Below are 23,172 nucleotides of genomic sequence, written 5' to 3' on the forward strand. Positions count from 1 at the left end.
CGGGATATTAACATTAGGCCATCGATATATTATTATGTTATTATTCTTACTGGCAATCAAACACGGAACCTTCGGTATGAGAAGCCAGTGCTTGGCGTATTGGACTATGTGGGTCGCCATACTGTATTTTGGATGTTGAAACATTGAGAAATGTGTAGCTGTAAAATCTCTTTGGCGGCCTTTTGACGTTGCGTAATAATTGACGCAGTTGGTCCTTTCACAGGCACTTATAAGCTACATAATATATTATATTATAAAGTGAATTTTTTTTATTCTCAGTGAAACTCAAACATGTTTTGAAATAGTCAATACAACATGTAATATTTAATAAAATAATATCTATTCATAACAGTAAAATTTTTCAGGGTTTATCTTTGCAATATCTGTATATTTAATATTTTTTTGTTTTTGAGTGAATCTTGAACTGTAGATTTGAGACATACGCAGAAGATAAAGATAGGCGGTTATCAAATTTTCAGCACTGGTGTTTTTAAGATACATAATCGCTTTGCTAAGGATACTTAGTAAGTAGTCTTCGCCGCCACTGAAACAATACTGAGAATATGTTAAAATATGAGTCGAGCATGTTCACCTATGATCGTGGGGTGCGGAGTAGTAGGCGTGTGCGGGTTATGCTGGCCGGGCGGGGGAGGCAGAACAGGCAAAAGATGGCGTCCCTGGTGAACGATAACTGCGTTGCCCACCATACCTTCTATGTTGTTTCGCTGAAAGAGAATTTAAAGCGATGATATTACATTATTTCATCGGAGGGATACTACGTTCGAAATAACATTATCGCACTGAAGACGACTTGGATTTATGCGAAAACTAGATACCTGATCCGAGGAATCATTTGTTTGCCGATGTACAACCGAATGTGTGCCGCCTGCCGTTAGCAAGGTTCCACTTTTATCCTGGAACTATAAATGCGACTTATTAGCTGAAAGTTTCAGAATATTAACCCCACAGTGCAGTGCTTCCAAATCAATTTCGCATCACGGCACAGCTTTCGAATTATAGAATTTTCACGGCAGACTGAAGAAAAAATTATGTTCCCATCACCATCACTTTAAAAACACCAGTTAATTTGTTATTAAAAAAAAAATCCTTTCAGTTTAATACAGTAAAACCTCGTTAATACGAATTCCATGGGACTGAAAATCGAAAAAAAATTCGAATTACGAATTATGAAATGGTGGAAAAATATTAAAATTAAAATTTTTTTTTTTTTATTTTCATCAATATTGTTTACGATCATAGATGTGCTGACCAAATTTCCGGTGCCGTGTGTTAATGGGTCATTAAATGTCAGGATTATTTTTATTACATTCTTAAAATAAGTAATTTATGATGTTTTACGAAAAGTCTGTCACAATTTTCAATGACTGGCTCATGAAATAGTGTACTTTATTACGATTTATTGAATATTTTTATATGCCTGGACTCTAAAATAATTTCGAATTATGAAATTTGAATTAAAGGTATGGTTTTATATGAAAATAATGTTCAAGGGACATTTTTTTCACAAAAATTTCGAATTACTGTCAAATGGGGCGACATTAAAATCGAGAGGCTACTTTGATACTTTGAAAATATTTTTGAAATTGGCAACACAGTACCCACCGGAACGGTATAATTATAAGTTACCGGTCTATTTTAAAAGATATATCTATGGTCTACCTGTCAAACTACAAATACGGTAATTAAGTGTCCGATTTGTTGTATATCGGAATCCGTAAACATCAAGGTGAATTTGGTGTCTTATTTGAAGAGCTATAAAATGTGAGTACCCTTTTATTATCATCGTAGTAATCCAATGATTATTTAAATACTATAGTGATATCACTATTTCTTTTTCATATTTTAAATTCAAATTTATTGAGGTGAAGTACACTTTTGTGTAACATGCTGATTTAGAGTATGGGGCGTCATTGATACGGGGTATCAAAGTCGCCCCTTCACCTAATACCTATACTGAAGATGGTGTAGTTGCTAAATTTTAAGAATATTCTTGTGATTTTTTTTAATTTCCACGTTTTTAATTTCAGAATAAGATGGTGCGACAGTACAAAAGAAAACTAGGTTCAAATTATTTTATTTTAAGTTTTATTGGTTATTTTGTATTGTAATTTTGGTCTCGTATAAAAATGTTCCTAGATCGTTGTTGTTTAACCTGTTCTTTTTTGATAACATGATGAATAAATGCTATAATGCAAATCTGTACATTTTTTTGATTGAGAATACGTTTTCATATTTTTATTTTATATAATGTAGCTTGTAACTCCTGGAAAAAAAAAAAAAAAATATAGGGATGGGTTTAAAGTCCCACATATAAACTAACGAAAGCATAAAAAAATAGGTATCAAAGTAGCCCCACCCCATGGTGTGACTTTGATAGATTTGACATTTTATTTTTTATTTCCATACGTATTCATTAAAATTTAAATTTAATAATATTATTCGGTTGGTATTTATAATGCAATATTTACATTATTTTTTCAGTCTATTCCTATAGTCGGTTTTCAAAATATCGTAAATATAAAATCAAAATCGATCAAAGTCACCCCACTTTACGGTACGGCGAATTTCGAATTATCTGTGTTCTTATTAACGAGGTTCTACTGTACCATATTTTATAATTATTATAAAAACTGCAAATTAATAGTGTTATGCTACATACTTATATTTGTTAACAGTTTATTTTAGAATTAAAAAAACATAACGTCTATTCAATTCTAAGCTATCCTAAACGCCAAATCATAAAATGTGCAGGAAAGCAAAATTTAGAAATTATGAACATATACTTAATTTGATTTAGTTCTGTAATATCGAAATATTAAAAAATCATTTTTTGTGTTTCAAATTACAATAAATTTTGGTGAATTTTTTCCAATTTCAAATTTATAAAAATTCAATACATTGGCAAATAATGTCACTTAGGATACTTAAGAAGTGGCATGAAAATAATTGTTTCTTAAATTCAATATAATCCTATGCATTTAGGTTTATACAGACATGTTAGAAATTTCATAGAGAATCGATTGATGTAAAAAAACGTATTTCGAAAAAATGGCATTTAGGATAGTTTAGAATTGAATTGACGATAATTGATATCGAGACTCATTAAAATTAATTACAAATTAAAATGATAGGTGATAGGTACTTAATCAATTCTTTCAATGAGCCAACTGCATTCATATGCCTGGGTCGAATATTGAAAGAGTTACTCGTAATTACTGTTAAAAAAATATATCACAACGCACCGTATCATCACAACAGATGGAAATTAATGCTAAAAAATATGTATGTCATCACGCCACGTTGAATAGATACATGAATTTTATTGTATGCAATAAACTCGAGGCGACTTTCTAACCACTCATAGCACACCAGTTGGGAAGTACTGTATAGTGCTCATTGTGCGTCTGTATTAACGTCTGTTACGCGAAAGTTTGTTGGCCCATAATGTAAGAAATACAAGTTGTCCGATTAGTGACCACTGGTGACATCTATATATTGTCAAAATTATTCTTGAACTCCCGTCAACTGACCATTACCAGTTCCTAATTGGTTTAAATCCTCCATCATACCTTTTTATGGCGATTGTGTACCCTGCTTCTTTGTTGCCCTGTTTCTTTGCGTAAAAAAAATGAAGTATTTCACGCTTACATTTTTGAATGAATTTTATTATTAATCCCAATAATTGTGTATGCTATTGTTTGTGATATTAACTATATCGTTCATGTGTGTAAAAAAAAATTGCTTGATTTGAGATAGCGTACACAGTGTTGGGACCGATTTATTCAAGGTTTACTCACACTGGACTCATTTTAGGTTAAAAATATTTCATTGAAAGAAGATAGTTAGTTATCTTCAGGCATAATGAATAAAAGTAACTATTGAAAAGCTCTATTCAACAATAAGTAATTTGTTAGTTAGGCTAGTTCTGCATTAAGCAAATTGTGAAAAGGTCATTTAATTCAATTTGAGTATAAAACTAAAACACAACCAAAAGGAGTAAGTACAGAATTTGAATGTGATTAAAAATTATTTGACTATATGAAAAATGTGTAAATTACCTGGACTGAATCGAGAGGCTCTCGTTTTATGATGACAAACTTCTTGTCGGGCTGGGGGTGCGGGATGACATAGACGGTGGGCTGGCAGTGGCGGTATGCCAGAGACTCCACTCCCGCCAGAGACATGTGCTGTGACTGAAGGGGAGACTGCTTCAGGATGCGCATCTCTCCCATATTGTTGTTGTTGTTCCTGTGCACGTCCCGGCTGTTCACCGTCCCCACTTTGGGCGGTTCTGCGCCTAATGTGGGACTGCAGTTTTTCAGCTTTCTATGCAGACTCTCGGTCAGGTTGTTATGGAATATGTTTTGTCGCTCTGCGTTATTCATGTTATTTCTGAGGCCACCGTTATCTGAAGCGTTTTCTTGGGTGCAATTATTCATACGGGAGAAATCATCGGCAGAATTTCCGTGGATGACGTACTCGCCATTGTTCCGTTGAGACGTGGTGAGATCGTTGACATTGTTCGACGCCAACATTATCTCGTTGATGTTATTGTTCAGATTGATGGAATTCCTCTGCGAGAGGCGGATACTGTTTCTGTCCTGTGAATCGGGATCATTTTTTACAGCAAAAATCTGCCGACTGATGGTTTTCAGATTGGAATCCGTTCCGGAATCAGCCCGGTCAGAGTCGAAGCGGGAGTCGACCCTTCCGATGTCCCCGTTCCTGGTGGAGTTGTTGTTGAGCTCATCTATCCGAAAGCGAGCGGAGGGAAAATCCTGGATTCCGTTCCGGAGGTCCACCCCGGAGCTGGGATCGTCACGGGGATGATTTTCTGAATTGACGTTGATCTCTCGGGAGCATCTGCCATAGTCAGTATTGTTCCTGAGAGGTGACGGTTCCAGGTTTTCTTGTTTGACGATGGTGGTGTCCGCTTCTGGAGCGGTATCGGTCAGAACACGGTGGAGGATCATGGGCGGTCGGGATGGAGACGGGGAGTGAGAGCGGGGCGCAGAGTCCGAGACGTGCGGCGGATGGAGGACGTCAGAAGGGAAAGTGACGGCCACTCTTGCCGGTTGATTTAGCCCGCTCGTCAGAAGGCGATGTTCCCCCTGAAATATTCCAAAACAAATTATTGTAATATGATAAGCTAGAGGGGTATATTCGTTTAACAATGTCAACATTTAACATTTAACAACCGATTAAAGTGATATAAATAAAAGCTGGCATGCCCAATATTTTTCATATATTTATTATAATAAGAGGTTAAATCAGCTAATAGAAATTAATGAGTAAGTAATTGTTCTAATTTAGAAATAATATACAATGGAAAAAAGAATCTAACATAAAAATCCACCAGTTACGCTTGATGCACATAAATGTAATTTTAACACAAATATTGAATTGTTGTGATTAGTCACCTTAATTATGCCGCCACATTAAAAAGGTTGGGACACATATGGAGAGCAATAATATTAATCTCTTTCTCGGGGGCCTTTTGTGCTAAAAGTAGCTTGTATTATTTATAATTTGCATATTATGCATTTGTCATTTATATTATTACCAGATATACCTGAGAGCGAGGGGCGGCATGCGGAAGAGGCAGGGCGGGGGATCTTCGAATTACACTAGTAGCGACACTTCCCACGTTCGTGTTCGTCTCCGGCGGAGAGGAAACCATTTGACCTGGCCTGAGTAATTCGGGTCTGGAAATGACAGTGGAAACAATCAATAAATTGAACCGGTAGTGACGATGCGAGAGTGCTCCTTGACCCTTGTGACTTCTGAACATTGTCAATGACCAGATTACTCATCTTGAGAATGTACAAATATAAAAAATGAAATACATGGACAAAATAAGTTAACTGTATCAAAAAAGAGTTTAACAAAAGAGTGCCGTATTATTAAAACATGCCAAGGCATTTTTGTTATGTTTCCAGTGTGGTGGATAGGGAATTTTGTAAATTTGCAGATCAGGATTAAAACACGGCGACTTATTTACACAGCCTGCTGCCATCATTGTTTTCATTCAATACGAATGATATAATATACGCTCCGACATATTTTGGCAATATCTACATAAGTTCTGCTGAATCTGTGAACATGTCCAAAAACCCGTGTCGCATTGTCAGTCATAAACACAATGTATCGCGTCACATGCTATTTAAACTACAATAGAACCTCGATTATCCAGATTTATATTCTATGATCATCAGTTTCCAATGATTCTGAAATGTTGTTGAAAGCATGCAGTTTTTGACGCATGCAGTTTTTGACACATGCAGGTGAAAAAAATAACCTTCGCTACAAATGAACCCACAGAGAAAGGAATTTTAAGGTCATTTAAATGGTAAACCATGTGGCTTTTTTCAGCTTCACTTTTATATATTTAATCTCCATCCAGTAAACAAAGTTTTCTTCAACGTCCTTACATAACAATCATTGTTCCGACACGATCAAACCCAAAAGGAATGAATTAAGTAATAGTTTGCGGCGGAGACTGGTTTCTTTCGAGGGTTGTAGGGCCCATTGATCTTTCTTCAAGAAAACATTGAATTGTCACATGCCTTATAATTAAACAGACGGGTTGATATGAGGGTCACCTGATGAGTTGCTGGTGTGTGTAGGCATTCCACCTCTGCTTGTGGTGGTGCTGGGGCGTGGCCATGGGACTGCTGATGGGCATGAACACATTCTGGCGAGGCCCCACCATCACAGGACTCCCCCCTCTGTTGCCGACGCCGCCGTTGTTTCCCGTCGGTCCCCCTGCCGCGGCGGCCATACCGGCGGAGGACAAGGCCCGGGGGGCGAGGGAGGCAAGGCGCGGTCCGGGAGCAGGGGGAGAGAAGCCGGGGGTGCCCGATCGGGAACTGCCCAAAGACACTGCGAGGCAAATCGATTGTTATAATACATTTTCACACACATGCATGCTAATTTTTGAGATTGATATTTAAGGTTGAAATCGAACAATATATTGTTTTCTATTTCAATCCTTAATTTTATGTAGTATGTATTGTGAATTGAGACGTCTATTTTCAAAAATCGTTAAGTTCACATATTGTCAAAATCTAATACAAAAAAGTACACAGCCGACACTTGTCAAGGGCAGAGGAAAAAAATTGTCATGACTTGCAGAAACTGATGAATTAAAATAGAACAAACAAAAGTATTGTAATTATATTTTGCTTATATTTAAGACATTAAATGCCGGGAACACCTTTGGTTTGAATCCAGAGCACTGTGAATGGTTAACAAAAATACTTCATCAATTAATATTTTTTGTATGTACATATTTCTACTGTTTAATAACATACTATCTATCTCTTTTTTATGTAATACTGTTTTATATTTCTTTGTTTCTAAATGTCATGTTGTGAACGTCTTAAACTTATAATTTGTAATGTCCACAATATGTTAAAAATAAATAAATTGAATTGAATCATTATTTCTAGTCCCCAGTTTGAAAAGACATAATATATTACCAAGCATATTGGCGGCTTCGGTTTCTTCGGGGTCGAATCGTCCGGCGACCCGGCTGTAATGAGGAGAAGTGGTTTCCGAGTCCCTAGACGTGTCCTCGCCGTCCAAAGGTCCACCCGACGATGATAATGATTTACTGCTGCTCCTGAACAACGACACGCGATTATTCAATATGCACAAAGGAAGGATTTGTAATGAACATGACATAAATTTAATATTAGTTCAAACAGTGGAACGGACTTTGTTGTTTTTCAATAAAACAAACATGACATGGCAATACTCCAGGAATCCAACTATGATGTTCCCCCAAAGGGTTTGGACAAATGAAGAGGGAGCCTATTAATATTTTTGTACTTCAAGACTTGGTTCATACTATTCCAGAATGTTTTTAGTACCTACGTTACATAATATGACTGAATAGAAATATTGAAAAGTCAATATAGTAAAACGATATTAATTCCAAATTGTGATAAAAAATGAAAATAGAGTAGAACCTCGATTATCCGGATAAGATAAATGTATGATTTAAAAAAATATATACCTAATGAAAAAGTGAAATTTTCAAAAAGATTTTTGTACGAGTTTTCGATTATCCCATCATACGCTATTCACCCCCGATGGACGAGCAGCTTACGCGTTGTCTTGTAATATCGTGGGGTCCCAAGTTCGAATCCTGGATTTGGCAAATACAAATATTGTTTTTCAATTCGTGTTTGAAGTCAGAGTATGGACCTGATAGGTAAACAAAATCTGTTAATACAAACCTCAACTCTGTGAAGACCCATATGATTTTATTAGGATTGGACACGGACGGTCAAAAGAAAAGAAAAAAATGAATTTCGATTATCCGGACTATCTTCATCCCCAATCAATCCAGATAATCAAGGTTCCACTTTAGTAGCTTAGGGATTAATATAAACAAACTTTTTTCAGGCATATTATTACAGTTCATAAAATAACAATCTTATTCTGATTCTCACACTGATTTTTGTGAACCTAATAAGGTTGAGCAAGTGGTTGACATCCATTTCTTGTATAAATGAAAATCTGATAATACAAACCTCAACTGTGTGGAGGCCCATTATATGGGCCCATAATATATAATAATCATATTATGATCTTATTACGATCGGACATGGTCGAAAAAAAAAATATTTTAGTATAACGGGAGTCGTAAAATATTTCACATTACGACTTTCAAAGAGGGTTTATTTTAATAAACAGGTTTTTATTGTATCATGGTATTAAATAATTTGTGAATAAAATGCAAATGACGCCCTGGCCTACTGCTGATGGATTTCTTTTAATAATTACAGTAAAGCGCAATACGTATGTATGTAATACTTATTCCACATAATTTAATAACAAACAGTACCAGTTTAATCCACTGCGATAGAGCATTCCCAACTGATTGGAATCATTCTATGTAGTCTGAAGAAACAGAGAATTTTCTTAGAATATTTTATTTTTTCATCAGTTGTGAATAAGCAAATGAAACTGGATCAGATTGTTATTAAATTATGTGGAATACATATTACCAAAATTAAAATGGTCGAATCTAGTTATTTACAATATGAGTTTTATAATTTTAGTGATCTGATGTGATCATTCATAATCGTTCATTGTATATAAAAATTTCCTCTAGGTCTATAAAGAACACTAATACCATAGCAGCTAGAAAATAAATCACAGAGCACAACTGTGAAGACTCACAAATGAAACTGCAATGCAAAATAAAATGGAGCTACTTTAACCATTGAAATTTTGGAATTAGTAACCTCATTAACAGCTCCACTTTCAAATATAAAAGATCTATCTCCATAGAAGATGTCTTCCCAGTCCTCATATAATGGTTGATAATTAATAATCCCAGTGTAAAATTCCAAGATTTGGTTAAAAAGAAGGCAGAACACAAACCTGTGATAAGGAGTGTGAGTGGTGCTGGTACTGTTATTGGTGAGGGGCGTGTTGGTGGACCGCGGCGCCCCCTTGAGTGAGAGGTGTCGTGAGCAGAAGCCCTTTCGTTGACTCTCCTTGGAGCACCCTTCCTTTGAGCAGAGCCTCCGCCATTGTTTGCCGTTGAATTTCTTTCTGACCCCCGAGGGAGTCGACACCACATCCCCTTTCTTGTATTTGTGCGGCGTTGCTGCTTGAGATCTACGTAAAGAAAAAAAGAAAAAACTGGATTACCAATCCTCCATTCATCTATTATTTATTATACAGTTTTGTATGAATACAAGTTACTTCTATCTATCAAGATGTTTTAAATCCCACTGAACTAAGCTATCTTTTTTTAAAACACTTCTTCAAAAAGAAATTTTGGATGAACGTTTCCCCCAGTTAGCGAAGATCATTGATGAGCAGAATAATTATATATTTGAGTCATTTGAAGAATACGTAGGTGTTATTGACGTATTAAGAGTAGGTATAACAGAACCAATGTGATTCATATTTCAGTCGAACAGAGTCCACAGAGCGAGTAGCACGTCATTTTAATTCAGAATTACAACAAAATCCCTGGTCATCGAAGATTTTATTTTAAAAACATAATAATAATTATCGTCGGTAGAGCAATTCATTGCAATGATTTATTAGGTACCATCAACGCTGTTTGCCGGCCGGCCGAATGAAAACAACGTGAAAAATAATAAAAGTGTATGGGGTGCCTGCACGATAATATTTATTTTTAGGCGTTATAAATTATTTCGTGCATTGGCTTTACTCAACCAACAAAATACAATAATGGTACCTACCTATTGTTTCACTAGTACATATTATAAAAATAAAGTTGCGTTACTAGTTTGTAAAAGTGTCAGACTAAACTCGGGTACATCACTAGATATATTCTACGTTTTTTTTAAATATGCATTAGAATTAAACAATACTTACCTATTTTTTTAAATAATTATGTAGGTCTTATACACATTAAAAATAAATACTATTCATTAATAATGTTTTTTGGATAGCACATGAAATAAAAATGTAGGTAGATAATGTGTTTCAAAATCCTTCGTATGTTTAGTTCTCGTATAATTTCAGGTTAAAAAGTTATTAATCTATTACTAAGTTTCTAAACTACTAAACTAAACTCTAAGTTTAAAAACGTCACAATATCCACCATATTGGTTGCAGTACTTCCCACCAAACAGCTGATTAACATATTGTATTTAGTAACATTTAAGTATATTAACTCTTTTACTCCCAGCTGATTTAGCCTAGCATATGTGAAAACTCCCAAGCGTTTTTTGACAAAAAATCGTCGATTTAGTTTTTTTTAAATAACTAATTCTACACATGTTTTAAAAATTTGAAACTTTTTTTGTGTGTTCTCAATGGTGTATAAAGCAATAATAAGTAATAATATTGATAGTTTACATCAATAAAACAAAAGAAAAAAATAATGTATCAATATTTATTTAGAAATGAACGGATAAAACTATGTTTGAACAACAAAACAAGTGTGACAACATTTTTTTATTTATAATTGATATATCAAATTTTATAATATAATCTATCCTTATGTAGTAACAGAAAAAAAAATAAACATATTATTATTTCTCTATGAAATAGAATTTTTATAAAGTAATCAAAAAAAATCGTATAGTGTCAAGGTATTCAAGAATATTATTCAATTCACGAAATCGCAAGAGAATTCGATACAGTATCGAGGACTAACTGATAAGGGAATGAAGTTATTTCAAAAAATAAGTCTCAAAGCACTAAATCATTTATAATAATATTTATATTCGTGTATTTTTTCACCATCTTACCAAAAGTACAGTGGCATCCATTGTTAGTTCAAAAATTACAAAACCCATTTTGTAATCTGATATATGAATCATAAAACAACTAAAAGAAATATCAGAATTTAAAATGTGTCATAAAAATAATGTTTTATTATTTTTATGACCCTCTTTGGTCTCGAGTTCGACAGCAAGAGCAATTATGACTTGTGAGTTATTAGGGTATGCCAAATTATAAACAAGTGCAGCACTAAAATAAATATTAGTCATGCCCAACACAGAGTGAATATAATGCTGTGTCTACATGAGACGAAATATGACGGGAAAAAATTTGGAATAAATCGTAAATTTGGTTCCAAACTTTCGGCCGATGGATCGGCCCAGATGGAGTTTTCGCATAGGTATGGTGGGCTGAAATATCGGCAGAATGGGAGTAAAAGGGTTAAAAGATACTATTTTTGGTCACCCCATACTCGCTTAGTTGGAGGAAGTTTGTTTATTTTAAATTTAATTTAGTGACCATTACTTTTGAGGCACGTATCGGCGGCGACTTTTTAATATTACTAGTAGACCAACTATTTCGGACCACATATAAAAATATCATATTTTCAATTCTCAAGGGCATTTTTGTAGAGCGTCCCCTTAATTATAGGATACAATGAAAGGTTTATCGATTTTAGGACTCATGAAATCGCACTGAAATTAGCATTTCAGCCTCACTTAGTTGATGTCATCGAGGCAAGTAAAGCGCTACAGATGGAATTGATTGAGCTCTCAGTAGATGATATGTTCAAGTCATTGTTTGATGCTAAGAAAGATCCAATTGAAATACGGAAAAATGCCGTAGAATACCGATGCCTTCGGCAACATGCTCGTAAAATGCTTTCCTGCTTTTCAACCACATATTGCTGTGAATCTACATTCTCCTATCTAACCCTAACCAAGACACAATTAAGGTCACAATTGATAGATACCCATTTAGAGGATCAACTGAAACTGCGGAACTCCTTCCAATGCTTTCCAAGAAAAAGCAGACACAACCCGGTCATTTAAAGCTTGACACTAAAACCTGTCAAATTTACAAAATAATGTACACTTATCCCTCGATTTACGCGGTCGTAATTGTAAAATTTCCTTTCTTAAAAATCTTTTGGAACCTATATATCCCATAAATTGAGGGATGACTGTACATGCATTTTTATGTGTGTTTTTTAAATGGGGCCTATTTGATTTAAGATAAATGAATGCGGCCTTCCGACAGCAAAAGGTTCGTCACCCCTGTTCTAAACGGTTGCTGAAATACGATTTTTGAAATAATTACTAGACTGAATGCCATTTCTTTCTGTAAGTAAAATACCTAAGTAGAATCAAATAGTTTATATTATTGATCTTAATAGTTTATATTATAGTCTTGATAATGGTGTGACAACAGAAGGGTACCGGCAAAAACAGGCTCATCACATTTTTTTAAATTTTTGAGATTTAAATGCCTATTTGTTCAACAGAGGAAGTGCTCAAGAATGGTATCTTTAAAACTATTCATTGCTTCATAAATGAAGTCTTGTTTCATAAATGAAGGGAGAAGAAAGTGTTGTCAAGGCAAAAATCAGCTCTTTGTGTATAAAACAATACAAAAACGTAGGATATGTTTTATTACTTTTGTTCACTTTTATTATATTTCAAAATATATAAATATATATAAATTCTTTTACAGACCTTATCTGAAGAATGGGATGGGGGAGCCACTGTCGAAAACTACCCAATCAAGACTCATAACTGGACAAAATCTGACATTCAAATGACATTTTCAAAATGGCGTCCTATGGTAGTTCATAGTTCCACTTTCGGCCATTCTTTAGATAAGTTTGTAGGTCTCTACTTAAATTAAACCCATTTTCCAACCAATAACAATTTTATTCTTCTTGCTCTCCTGCACAATTAAGCCTGTTTTTGCTGTGTACCCTTCGAATGAATATAACACTATCAACTAAAAAAAACTATATTTATTAAAAATGTCTTATAATTATCTATTTCTTTTATTCAACGAATAATTCACAAGATTTAAGAATATATCATTCTGATTATTGAACATATAATTTAGAAAAACACTTTCTGAGAGCATATATTATAACCAATAGAAAAAATCTTTTTTGAAAAAAAAAAGCTTAGCTTGATTTGGAAGAACACTGATGAGTAGGTATTTAAAATTGACCAATAGTTAAAATTTGTAGCTATTAGTATGTCACCTCGTAGCATAATGGTATGCAACGGATCAGGGCGTAAGCCTGGGAGATACGGAGTTCGATTCCCCGTCGGGTTGGCTTACTTTTTTTCAAAAAAGATTTTTTCTATTGGTTATAATGATCAGAAAGTGTTTTTCTAAATTATATATGTTAAAAATGTCTTATTAATCATAATTAAAAACAATTTGACATTGTGTCATAATCAGACAGCACGAGATGAATTGTTTACATAAGATACCTAATTAAACAGCATGATACGCATACAATTAGTAGTGAGGGCTCGGCAACACAGAATCATCCTCGCCACACGACGTGCTATCTATCAGCGTAGCATTCGCAGCATTGAAAACTGCTAGTATTCGTACGGTCGAATGCATCATAATATGCAGGCACCGTAACCACAAGAAACACTCGGCATAAATTAATGCGATTACACAATTGAATATTCAGCGTATTCATTGAGTTGACATACATCCCGGTGAATCATAATTTATTATTAATATGCTACTAAAAAAAACCCACTTAATTAACAAAATAATGATATAAACTATGTAGATAAACTCAAACATTATCAATAGATTATTTTACTACACTACATACTTATATGGTTTACTTTACAAGTCAGAACATGTCTAATATAATATCTTGCTGTGTTATCTTTGAATTTAATAAAAATTAGAAATTTATACATTTTTAACATAACATTATATTTTTTTTCACTCACTTGGCCCCTTTAATGATAATAAATTTTATTTCTGCACTCCTTATAACAAGATCAACTCAGTCTCAACAGACATTTTCGATTGAAGTGGTCTTGTTATAACATAATTTCGGAAACAATTAAGAAAAATATAAATATAACTGACATATTGAATTGTTTGTTATTTTCAATACCTTATCATTTCAACAAGAGAAAAAAATTAATGTGTTTACCAAAATTAAAGTATGTAATGTCTCCATCATAATAATATACAATAATATGTACGTGAACCTCAATATAAGTATTGACTTAGTTATATGATTGTAATGGCTGTCAGCGTTGCCAATTCAGCATTTTTCTTACCAGATCTAGCATTTTTCGATAGGTCTCTAAGCTTACAAAAAACGCACCTGGGTTGTGGCGTTTTTACTAGCGTATTTTGATGCCTCCAACAGCCTTAATTGTGTTGAAAGAATGTATATTTAGTTTATTTATGTTCATGCGCATCAAATTTCTGACTATCAGATACTTTGCAGGTAGGTCGGGTACCTATTTTAGTGAGAGATAAAACACGATGAAACAATTTCATGCATTATTTAATGTTTTGTATATTACTCTGAATTTCCGCATATATAAAATATCAATTTAACATATTTTATTCATCTAAAAGGTATGTTCTTTAATTCTTTATGTCTATCCAACAAGAAAGAAGCTCTCGTCTTCAAACATGAAACGAAACTTTAATGCCGTTGACACAATATAGGTAGGTATTTGTTGCTAATTTTGAAATATATTTCTGTTAAAATGTGTGGTTTTTACACGTATCGACATTTTTCGATTTTTGCACTTTTTTCGATATGCGAAAGCAAAGGTATTGACTTTGTTCTTTGTAGAATAAGTAAGTTTATTTGAAATTTTATTTTCACAAAATCTAGAATTTTTGATGTAACGTGTCTGAGGACAAGTGGATGAGATTTGTGATCAGAATAGATACTCGTAAACCACAGTAATAAGGTGACAACGTCGAAAATTTAAGTAAGTCTATTTTACACATACAAACGATTTCTTTACTTGAGAAGCCAGAGACTTTAAGATCTTTAGCTCCATTATTTGGCAGCATTTATGAAATTTTTGATTATCCCTGAATGACTTATATAATTTATTAGCCACCCGTTGACTCACAGAAACCCGCTATCTCACATGTGTAACAATACACTCACAGTTAGCTAACTTCAACTAGCTGTAATGGCGTCGTGGAATACGTCTTTTTCGTTTGACGGCGAGCGAGACAATATTGCAAGACAAAACGAGATGCAGAATATTTTTCATACAAATACAATATCTACAATAACCAAAGTATAACGATAACTAGTCATGTTTGATAGAATTATTCGCTGCGGTAAGTTATGGTGACAATAGTTACCTAGGGGTGGGTGGTTGAGATCTTGGAGTGATACTCCGCTGTTCCAGCAGGCTGGAGGTGCTCCCTCTGCTTTGCAGACTACTCCTCTTGCTGCTTCCGCCTTCTGAATTAAATCATCAATTAAACATTCAGTATTAGGTATATTATTTGTATTGATATATCTACCTGTCTATCTGTATGCCTGTAATACATGAGAGAAAGCATACATAAATGCGTAGGATTGAACGAGACTGGGAGAAGACGTATTAAAAGGGATAAGATGAGAGTAAACATACACATAAACGCAAATTCTAAATTTGAAAAGTAAACTGACCCGCAAATAAAGGAATCGTTTATTTTAATCGTGTTGTGATAAATGACAGATGATTGGATACTCTCATAATAGTTTGACAGATGCTTACAATGCAGTACTAGAATATTGAGTATAATATAGAAAGTAACAATTCATTTGTGACAGATTGACAGAAAGGTAGAAAGAAGTATGGTGTCGGATAAAGAAACACGATTTTGAAAGTGATATATATCTGAAAATGTCAATTTTTTCTAGAAGAATATGCTTGATTCAAATTGAGGAGATTTCGGGAGTGGATAAATCAAAGTGAAAGCGTTAAAATATCAACAAAGTGGCATTTAGATAAAAAAAATAGTGTGATCCAAAACACAATCAATCAAAAAGTAGAAAAATCATGGACGAGGAAGAACTATCAGCTAAGCATCGCCGCTTTATAAATGAACGAGTTCGAGCGACATCCAAGAATGTAAACCAGTGGCACTGGCACCTGGTAATTTTTTCTAGTTTAGGTATGCATATAAAAGAGAAGCTGATGACATTAAACCAAATGAAAGTTTATTTCTAAATAAGTAATATTGAATTGATCAATCCTTAGGCATCCATTCATCACATTCGATTTGACATCAACATAATCTCTACTCAGAAATGTCAACCATATTACATTCACACATGTGGCATTTGGATTTAAATAAAAAAAATACAAAGTAAAACATAAAAACAGCTTAATTATTATTATTAAACATCCATCTAAATTTGTCCCCATGTGATAAATATTGATATTAAAAACAACTATTGCCTTCCCAATTGGCATCACCGATGGGAAGTTAGTTCTACTTCCTGAGAGAAAAAACAAATGATGGCTCACATCTCAATGCTACCAAATAAAAATCTGTTCTAACTTTTAAAGTACAATATGTAAGTATACCCAAGAGTAATAATATCCATACAGCATCAAGTAACGGTAGTTCACGTCGTGATTATTCCTAGTAATGCCACTAGGAATAATCAAAAGGCTGGTTGATAGTGATTATAAATGTTTTATCAAGACGACTATATCTTTGGTGGAATTTAAAAACGTTAGGGTGGACACTTACCGGCTTCCGACGGGAATAAAATGTCTTCCCGTCTGAGATCGTCGTCACTCTCAAAGTCGTCTATTTGGCGCCGCCTGAGATCGTCTACGGAGCCATTGGAGAGTGGCGCCATGCCCATCCCATGCCCCACCATGCTCATCGTCATGTTCATATTCATATTCATGCCCATGTTCCGACCCGGATCACCGATGCCGATCACCGGGGAACCGCCGTAGAAACTGCTGTCGGATGGATTCTGGAAAAAAATCACAAATCGAATTAATGGTGAATGCAGATTGACAGCAATCGTTGGGTCTACGAATCGCTTCTTGCTCCTGCTTAACGGGGAAGTCATTAATAGGAAGCGGATTTATATGCAACAAAAAACATGATTATATGCATGCACATATGCACTTAAAGAAATCATTAAAATACGCACTAATGTCTCAAATATGCTTTAACGCAGTGATTCTAAAACTTTTTTGTTTAAACCCTTAAAATATTTTATAAAATCTCGGGGAACTCTTTCCCATCTGACATATTGTTTATAATAGAACTTCAATAATCCGGACAAAATGGGGGATGAAGATTCTCTGGATATCAATAAATCCGGATAATCGAAAAAATAATAAAAACATTTATTTTACTTTCAGAATTAGACCTTATGATAGGAATAATTGAAAAATTCACCTGATGTTGTAAAAATATTTTTCAAATCGTACATTTTTCTTATAATCATAAGAAACAGATGATTAATTATTGATTGAACTAGTGTGTGGTGGATGATCATATAGAAATCCGGATAACGAGGTTCTACTATAATAGACTCAACAGGAGTTTATTCACTGTTGCACAACCGTAATAGAATTATAGTATTTGTACTATAACTTTGGAATGCATAATATTATGTATAATAAATAATATGCCAGAAGTACTATATTTTGAAAATGTACTATTGTTGGGTGACAAAAAGAAGGTAACACTGACTATATTACAAAAACAGACGTGTTAAGAAGTACGGTTATGGTTGAGCGTATTGAATACAGACATCTAGTGATGGAATCAAGAAATATACAATATAATGAAAATTTACTGTAACTTTTAATCAATCTAAAAAAATAAATAAAAGACAAATAAATATTATTTAAATTCATAGTTTACAATTAAAATATAACATAGTTCAATAAAATGTTCATATGTTGGAAGGCTTATTTTTTATTAGATATTTTATGTTTTTTGTATCATTGGAATGTAGTTTGAAGTAGAGTTGGGTATTTCCTGAGAAAATCTCAATCTCGAGATTCGGGATTTCCCGAAATGATGAAATTTTGAATTCTCGAGATTTGGAATTTACAGATAAGAGTTCTCGAGAATTCTCGAGATATCGGGAAATTTAAAGAAAACCTGCAAAAATCCTAAAATCAGTGTATAAACAAACGAATTTCAAAAAAATATGATTTATTTTTATTCAGACTGTCAATTGCTGCGTCTGACAATCGGGTACGCTTTTGAGACACAAAATTCTCTGATGTTGCAAAAATTGCGCTCATTTTGAGTTGACGTTGGCTTAGAGGGCTCGCACATCAGAACTCGCCGCATGCGTCGTCTAGCTAGAGTGTATTTTGACATTTCGGGAGATTACGCGTGAATGTCGATGTCGCTAGACAGATGTGCGAGGTTGTAACATGCAACATTCGCCGGCAGTCTCGGAAGTTTTGATTTATGGCCGTCAGGCACACAAGGCGAGTGAGTTGTGATGTGCGAGCCGGCTTAATTGTGTTAAATGCCTCGATCAGTTTTGATCATTTTGTGTTTTCTGTCCACTTTTTTCATATAGAAAATCGTATTTTCAATTAATATTTTATAATAAAGAAATCCCGAATCCCGAGAAAAGATTATCGAGATTCGGGATGGGAAATCTCGAAAATTCCCGTCGGGAAATTCCCGAAACCCAACTCTAGTTTGAAGTACTCTTGAATGTGTAGAAGTAATTTTTTTAACAATATTTGAGGTGCTGAGGATTAAACGACTACAAATGACGTATAATTTAAAAAAAAGTTAGGAGCAGTTTCCACATAATCGCATACCTATTTATGAGTGAGACAAGATTTAAACTCGCAACTGCTTTCAATAAAAAGGTTTTTAATCTCAATATTGGAACAACTTTATTAATGTTTTTATTGTGTTTGAAGGACAAGTCGAGCCAAAACATTTAAATTATATACAGATAATATGAAAATAATAATGGCATTTTATGCACTGCGTCCATGGATATAACTCCAATGTTGGGAATAAAATGCTTATAACTTTTCATACAAAGCAGTTGCAAGTTTGAAACTTGTTTCATTCATAAATAATTATGAAACAATTTTGCCTTGACCTGTCCCTTTCAATGTTTTATATGGAGTAGTAGAGTAGAAAAAGGTCATTTGGGAATGAGGTCTCATCTACAGAATGCAGAATTTACAATCGCGTTATGCAGCTTTGAAGTAAATTTATTCAACTCGGAAGCAGGTGCACTTGTATTCATTCAATCATCAGTACCTCAATTCACAGTTTTAATGTACAGTGAGTTCTCGACATACGACCATTCGGACAACGAACAAAAACATCTGTTTTAAGTATTTGTCACCCCCACGTGCACTGCTGACGTGAATGGGATGTAGCAATCGATTGCGTCTATTGGAGTTCAAAAATTATAAAATTTGGACTGCCGCCTCATACAGCGAGCACTTGCCTGTTATAATGAAATTCGACTTACGACCTGGGTGGCTGAATGAAACCCATTGTAAGTCGAGAACTCACTGTATTTTTAGATTAAAAAAAAGAATTAGAAAATAAACAAGTGTATAGGTCTGAATCCTATGCATCGATTAAAGCTTCAGTACGATCATATTACTAAAGCTTGATTCAATATAAATATCTCTTTAAAAGATTAAAGGTGTATAAAAAATCAAAATATTAGCGTGTTTGTATTTTGTTTCATTTAGTGACTTTGATCCGTTTCAAGAGTATGTTGTTAAATAACTGTTACAAGTTATTTTAAAGTTAATTAAGCTATTTGTTTAATTTTATTTAAGCAAAACGGCCACAATATTGCGATAAGTGATATCATCGTGTTATCACAATATTATTGTTTGGGTAAATAATTTGAAAGAGACTTAAATCAAAGCTTTTATCAAAAGGGTATTATTTTGAGGTTATTCCAAATTATGTACTTATATTCAAAGAAGAATGTTATAAGTATTCATATATTTCGGTTCTTGATTATTTCTTTTTTATTTAAAAATTTGTATTCTTTTTATAAAATTTGCAAGATTTCGGATATTCTTCATGGTTACATGTAAATTGTACGTAAAACATTTCACCGAGGCACAGTTCGCCGTGAGCTTTGTTATCTCAAAGAGATGACCGTATACTATACGGTCAACAATTTAATTATGAATATGAACTTCAATTTTCATGGCTGATTTTGGCTAAATTCATGAATTCAAGAATGAAAACATAACCTAACCTAAATCCAGTATATCGGCTATTTTCAAAAATTGTTTGCTGCTGGCTTCCTGTAAAGTGTAAATCGACAAGAGCTGTGTTTTATTTAGACATGAATTTTATGTCAGTATAATAAGACCCAAAGAGGTTGGACGGTTTTTAATATACGACCATATATTTACGATACATTTCACGGTGAAGTATGTTTTCGGACACGATTCTTCATCACCATCACCAGAATACGATGTTGACAAAGGCTTTAGAATTGAAAAGAAAATGCACTAACCGTGAAAGTTGGAATGACTTGATGCAGCTGCAGGGGCTGCTGGGAGTGAATGGCGGCATGCGACGAGACGGAGTGCATTCCGTGCACCTGCCCCGCCCCCGTTTGCACCTGCGATTGCCTTTCCTGGTGGTGCGGGTGCGAGTGGGGGTGAGAGTGGGAATGGACGGTCGCCCTGGCCACCAAGTCGTCCAGCTCCTCCCACCACGGAGGCACCAACAGGCGGATATCCGACCGTTTCACCAGCACCTCGTCTCCCAGCATGTACTCCGTATTTGTTAACTGCACATCCACACATTTCATTATTGCAAAACGTTGTATTACAGTCACACAGATTTAGTTACATCGGTTGACCACACTAGTATTACCAATGTATCCCTTTATTATTGTTAATGATATGTACGATACGACGATACTCTTTAGGAAATGCCTCAGTTCTGTTCCAAAGTGAAGAATTTGTGTCATTGTCCATATCAATAATTGTCTATCTAAATCCGTTGCCTTTGGAAAAATAATATTGTATGTCCATTGAAAGAAGGCTAGTTGCCTGTGTTGATGTTTATTATAATATACTTAGTACATGACAGACTGTTCTTTGCAATTTTTGAGACTGTTCATCTAAATATAATAAATAATAATTTAGTTAATAGACAACTGTATGTCCATTTACAGACAGTTATAGCTAAATTTGTATTCTAATGCCAATGCTTTGGTTCAGGTACAAATGGAATTATGACAATTATTAAAACAATACTTACTCCCTTAATATTAAAGTGGACACGTTAGCAGAATAGATACATGAATAGAATACAATGAAAATCTGCAAATCATTCTTATTGCAATGCATGTTTTGCGAATTTTTCAACCACGTTTATCTTTATCTATTTATGAAAGAACGAAATCTGTACAGGCGGACCTCGACTTACGAACGTTCGACTTTCGCACAATTCGCTATTTCGCACATTTAAAAAAAAAATCGTTTTTTTAAAACGTCGCGCTGGCCGTCACTTGCATCCTGCTCGCACCCGTCACTTTGCTTGTGAGCTACCTAGGATAGGTTTAATCTTGCGCAGGAGCGCGTGCGGGCGTGTCATGTTGTGCGTTTTGCTAATTTTATTCATTTGAAATTTTTCACCCTAAAAATTTATAAACATGAGTGAGAAACGGAAAAACTGCAGTGTTGATATGAACAAAGAGAAATCAAGGATTTATAAACTTCACATGACGTTCTGATTGCGGTGAATCTTTTGCTTCAATCGGACGTTCGTATGATACAAACAGGTCTACTACGATATGTTCAATTTTGAAAAGTAAAAATAAAATTAAGGAATATGTTACAAATTGTGGAAATATATCTTTAAAGGTTGTTTCCAAAAGACACGGCATAGTTATGGATGAAATGGAAAAATATAAATCTTAAATCTTAATAAAAAAGCATAAACCTTCTAAAAACCGATTGACATTGCTTCTTGGTGGAAACTTGGCTGGTGATTTAAAATTGATGCCAATGTTAATTTATCAACCAGAAAATCCCAGAGCATTGAAAGGGAAGGATAAAGAATTGCTTCCAGTAATCAAATAAGAAAGCCTGGGTTTACTGCGTTAATATTAAAAGATTGGTTCACTTTACATTTCGTGCCAGCAGTTAAGCAATATTGTAAATTTAATGATTTACCATTTAAAATATTTTATTTAAAATAAAGAAGAACTTTTTAAGGGTAACACCCGCAAACCCCACTTAAACATGTCTCTTAAACATCTTATAATATTTCAAAATACACACTATTTAATTTTTTTTTACTTCCCTCTACTTTCGAACATTCAACATTCGCACACCTTTTCAGGAACCAATTATGTGCGAAAGTCGAGGTCCTCCTGTATATGCAGACCCAGATGTTTATGGGCAAGTTCATTTACCGGGGCACTTTTATTTGACAAAATGAGAAAGAAATGGTGGAATTAAAAATGTCGTAATTTTGAATATATTTTAAAATAAAATAGTGTGTGATGATTATCCCACATAAAACTATAAAATGCAATACATAAAATCTACGAGATATTTTGAATCAAAATATCTATAATAGCTTTGTAGTTGGCTTGTCTGAAGAAACGACGTATGAACCGACAACACGTTGGTATTTTGAGATATCAATAAAATGCAAATAAACATGTGTGAGGCGAAATGAAGAACGTCACACCGTCAACGATTTTTCCGGGCCGTTCCCAGAGATGAATGAAGACAGAGATAATTATTTATGTCCAATCTACACTTGGCAGATCGCCTATACAACTCGGCATTCGGCTAGTAAAAATTACGCCAAGAATACCTGATAAATGAAGCACTCTTTTTAAGCCAAAATATTTTTTAACGTGAATAACTCGCGTTATTCATCAGTATTTTAAAAGAACCTGTCTTTACCTCA

At 34.2% G+C, this 23,172-nt stretch overlaps 1 protein-coding gene across 6 annotated transcripts in view; it reads right to left on the minus strand.

The window, feature by feature from the left end:
• Positions 1 to 23,172, minus strand: part of cic (Putative transcription factor capicua) — a 57,933-nt gene that overhangs the window by 24,427 nt on the left and 10,334 nt on the right. For 2 of the 6 annotated variants that reach the window (XM_085956843.1, XM_085956841.1), the window contains exons 4-13: positions 20,753 to 21,031; positions 16,996 to 17,230; positions 15,610 to 15,712; positions 9,418 to 9,657; positions 7,503 to 7,645; positions 6,624 to 6,903; positions 5,585 to 5,726; positions 4,080 to 5,132; positions 837 to 920; positions 593 to 725 (exon numbers count right to left, since the gene is read on the minus strand). In XM_085956843.1, coding sequence (XP_085812969.1) covers positions 593 to 725; positions 837 to 920; positions 4,080 to 5,132; positions 5,585 to 5,726; positions 6,624 to 6,903; positions 7,503 to 7,645; positions 9,418 to 9,657; positions 15,610 to 15,712; positions 16,996 to 17,230; positions 20,753 to 21,031 — 2,692 coding nt within the window. The remainder of the gene's footprint in view (positions 1 to 592; positions 726 to 836; positions 921 to 4,079; positions 5,133 to 5,584; positions 5,727 to 6,623; positions 6,904 to 7,502; positions 7,646 to 9,417; positions 9,658 to 15,609; positions 15,713 to 16,995; positions 17,231 to 20,752; positions 21,032 to 23,172) is intronic. The other 4 variants (XM_085956845.1, XM_085956844.1, XM_085956842.1 and 1 more) reach the window with 3 other exon arrangements.

Source organism: Rhyacophila brunnea, unplaced genomic scaffold, assembly GCF_057557595.1.
Source record: "Rhyacophila brunnea isolate RB1 unplaced genomic scaffold, BYU_Rbru_1.0 scaffold_6, whole genome shotgun sequence".
Classification (NCBI taxonomy): Eukaryota; Metazoa; Arthropoda; class Insecta; order Trichoptera; family Rhyacophilidae; genus Rhyacophila; species Rhyacophila brunnea.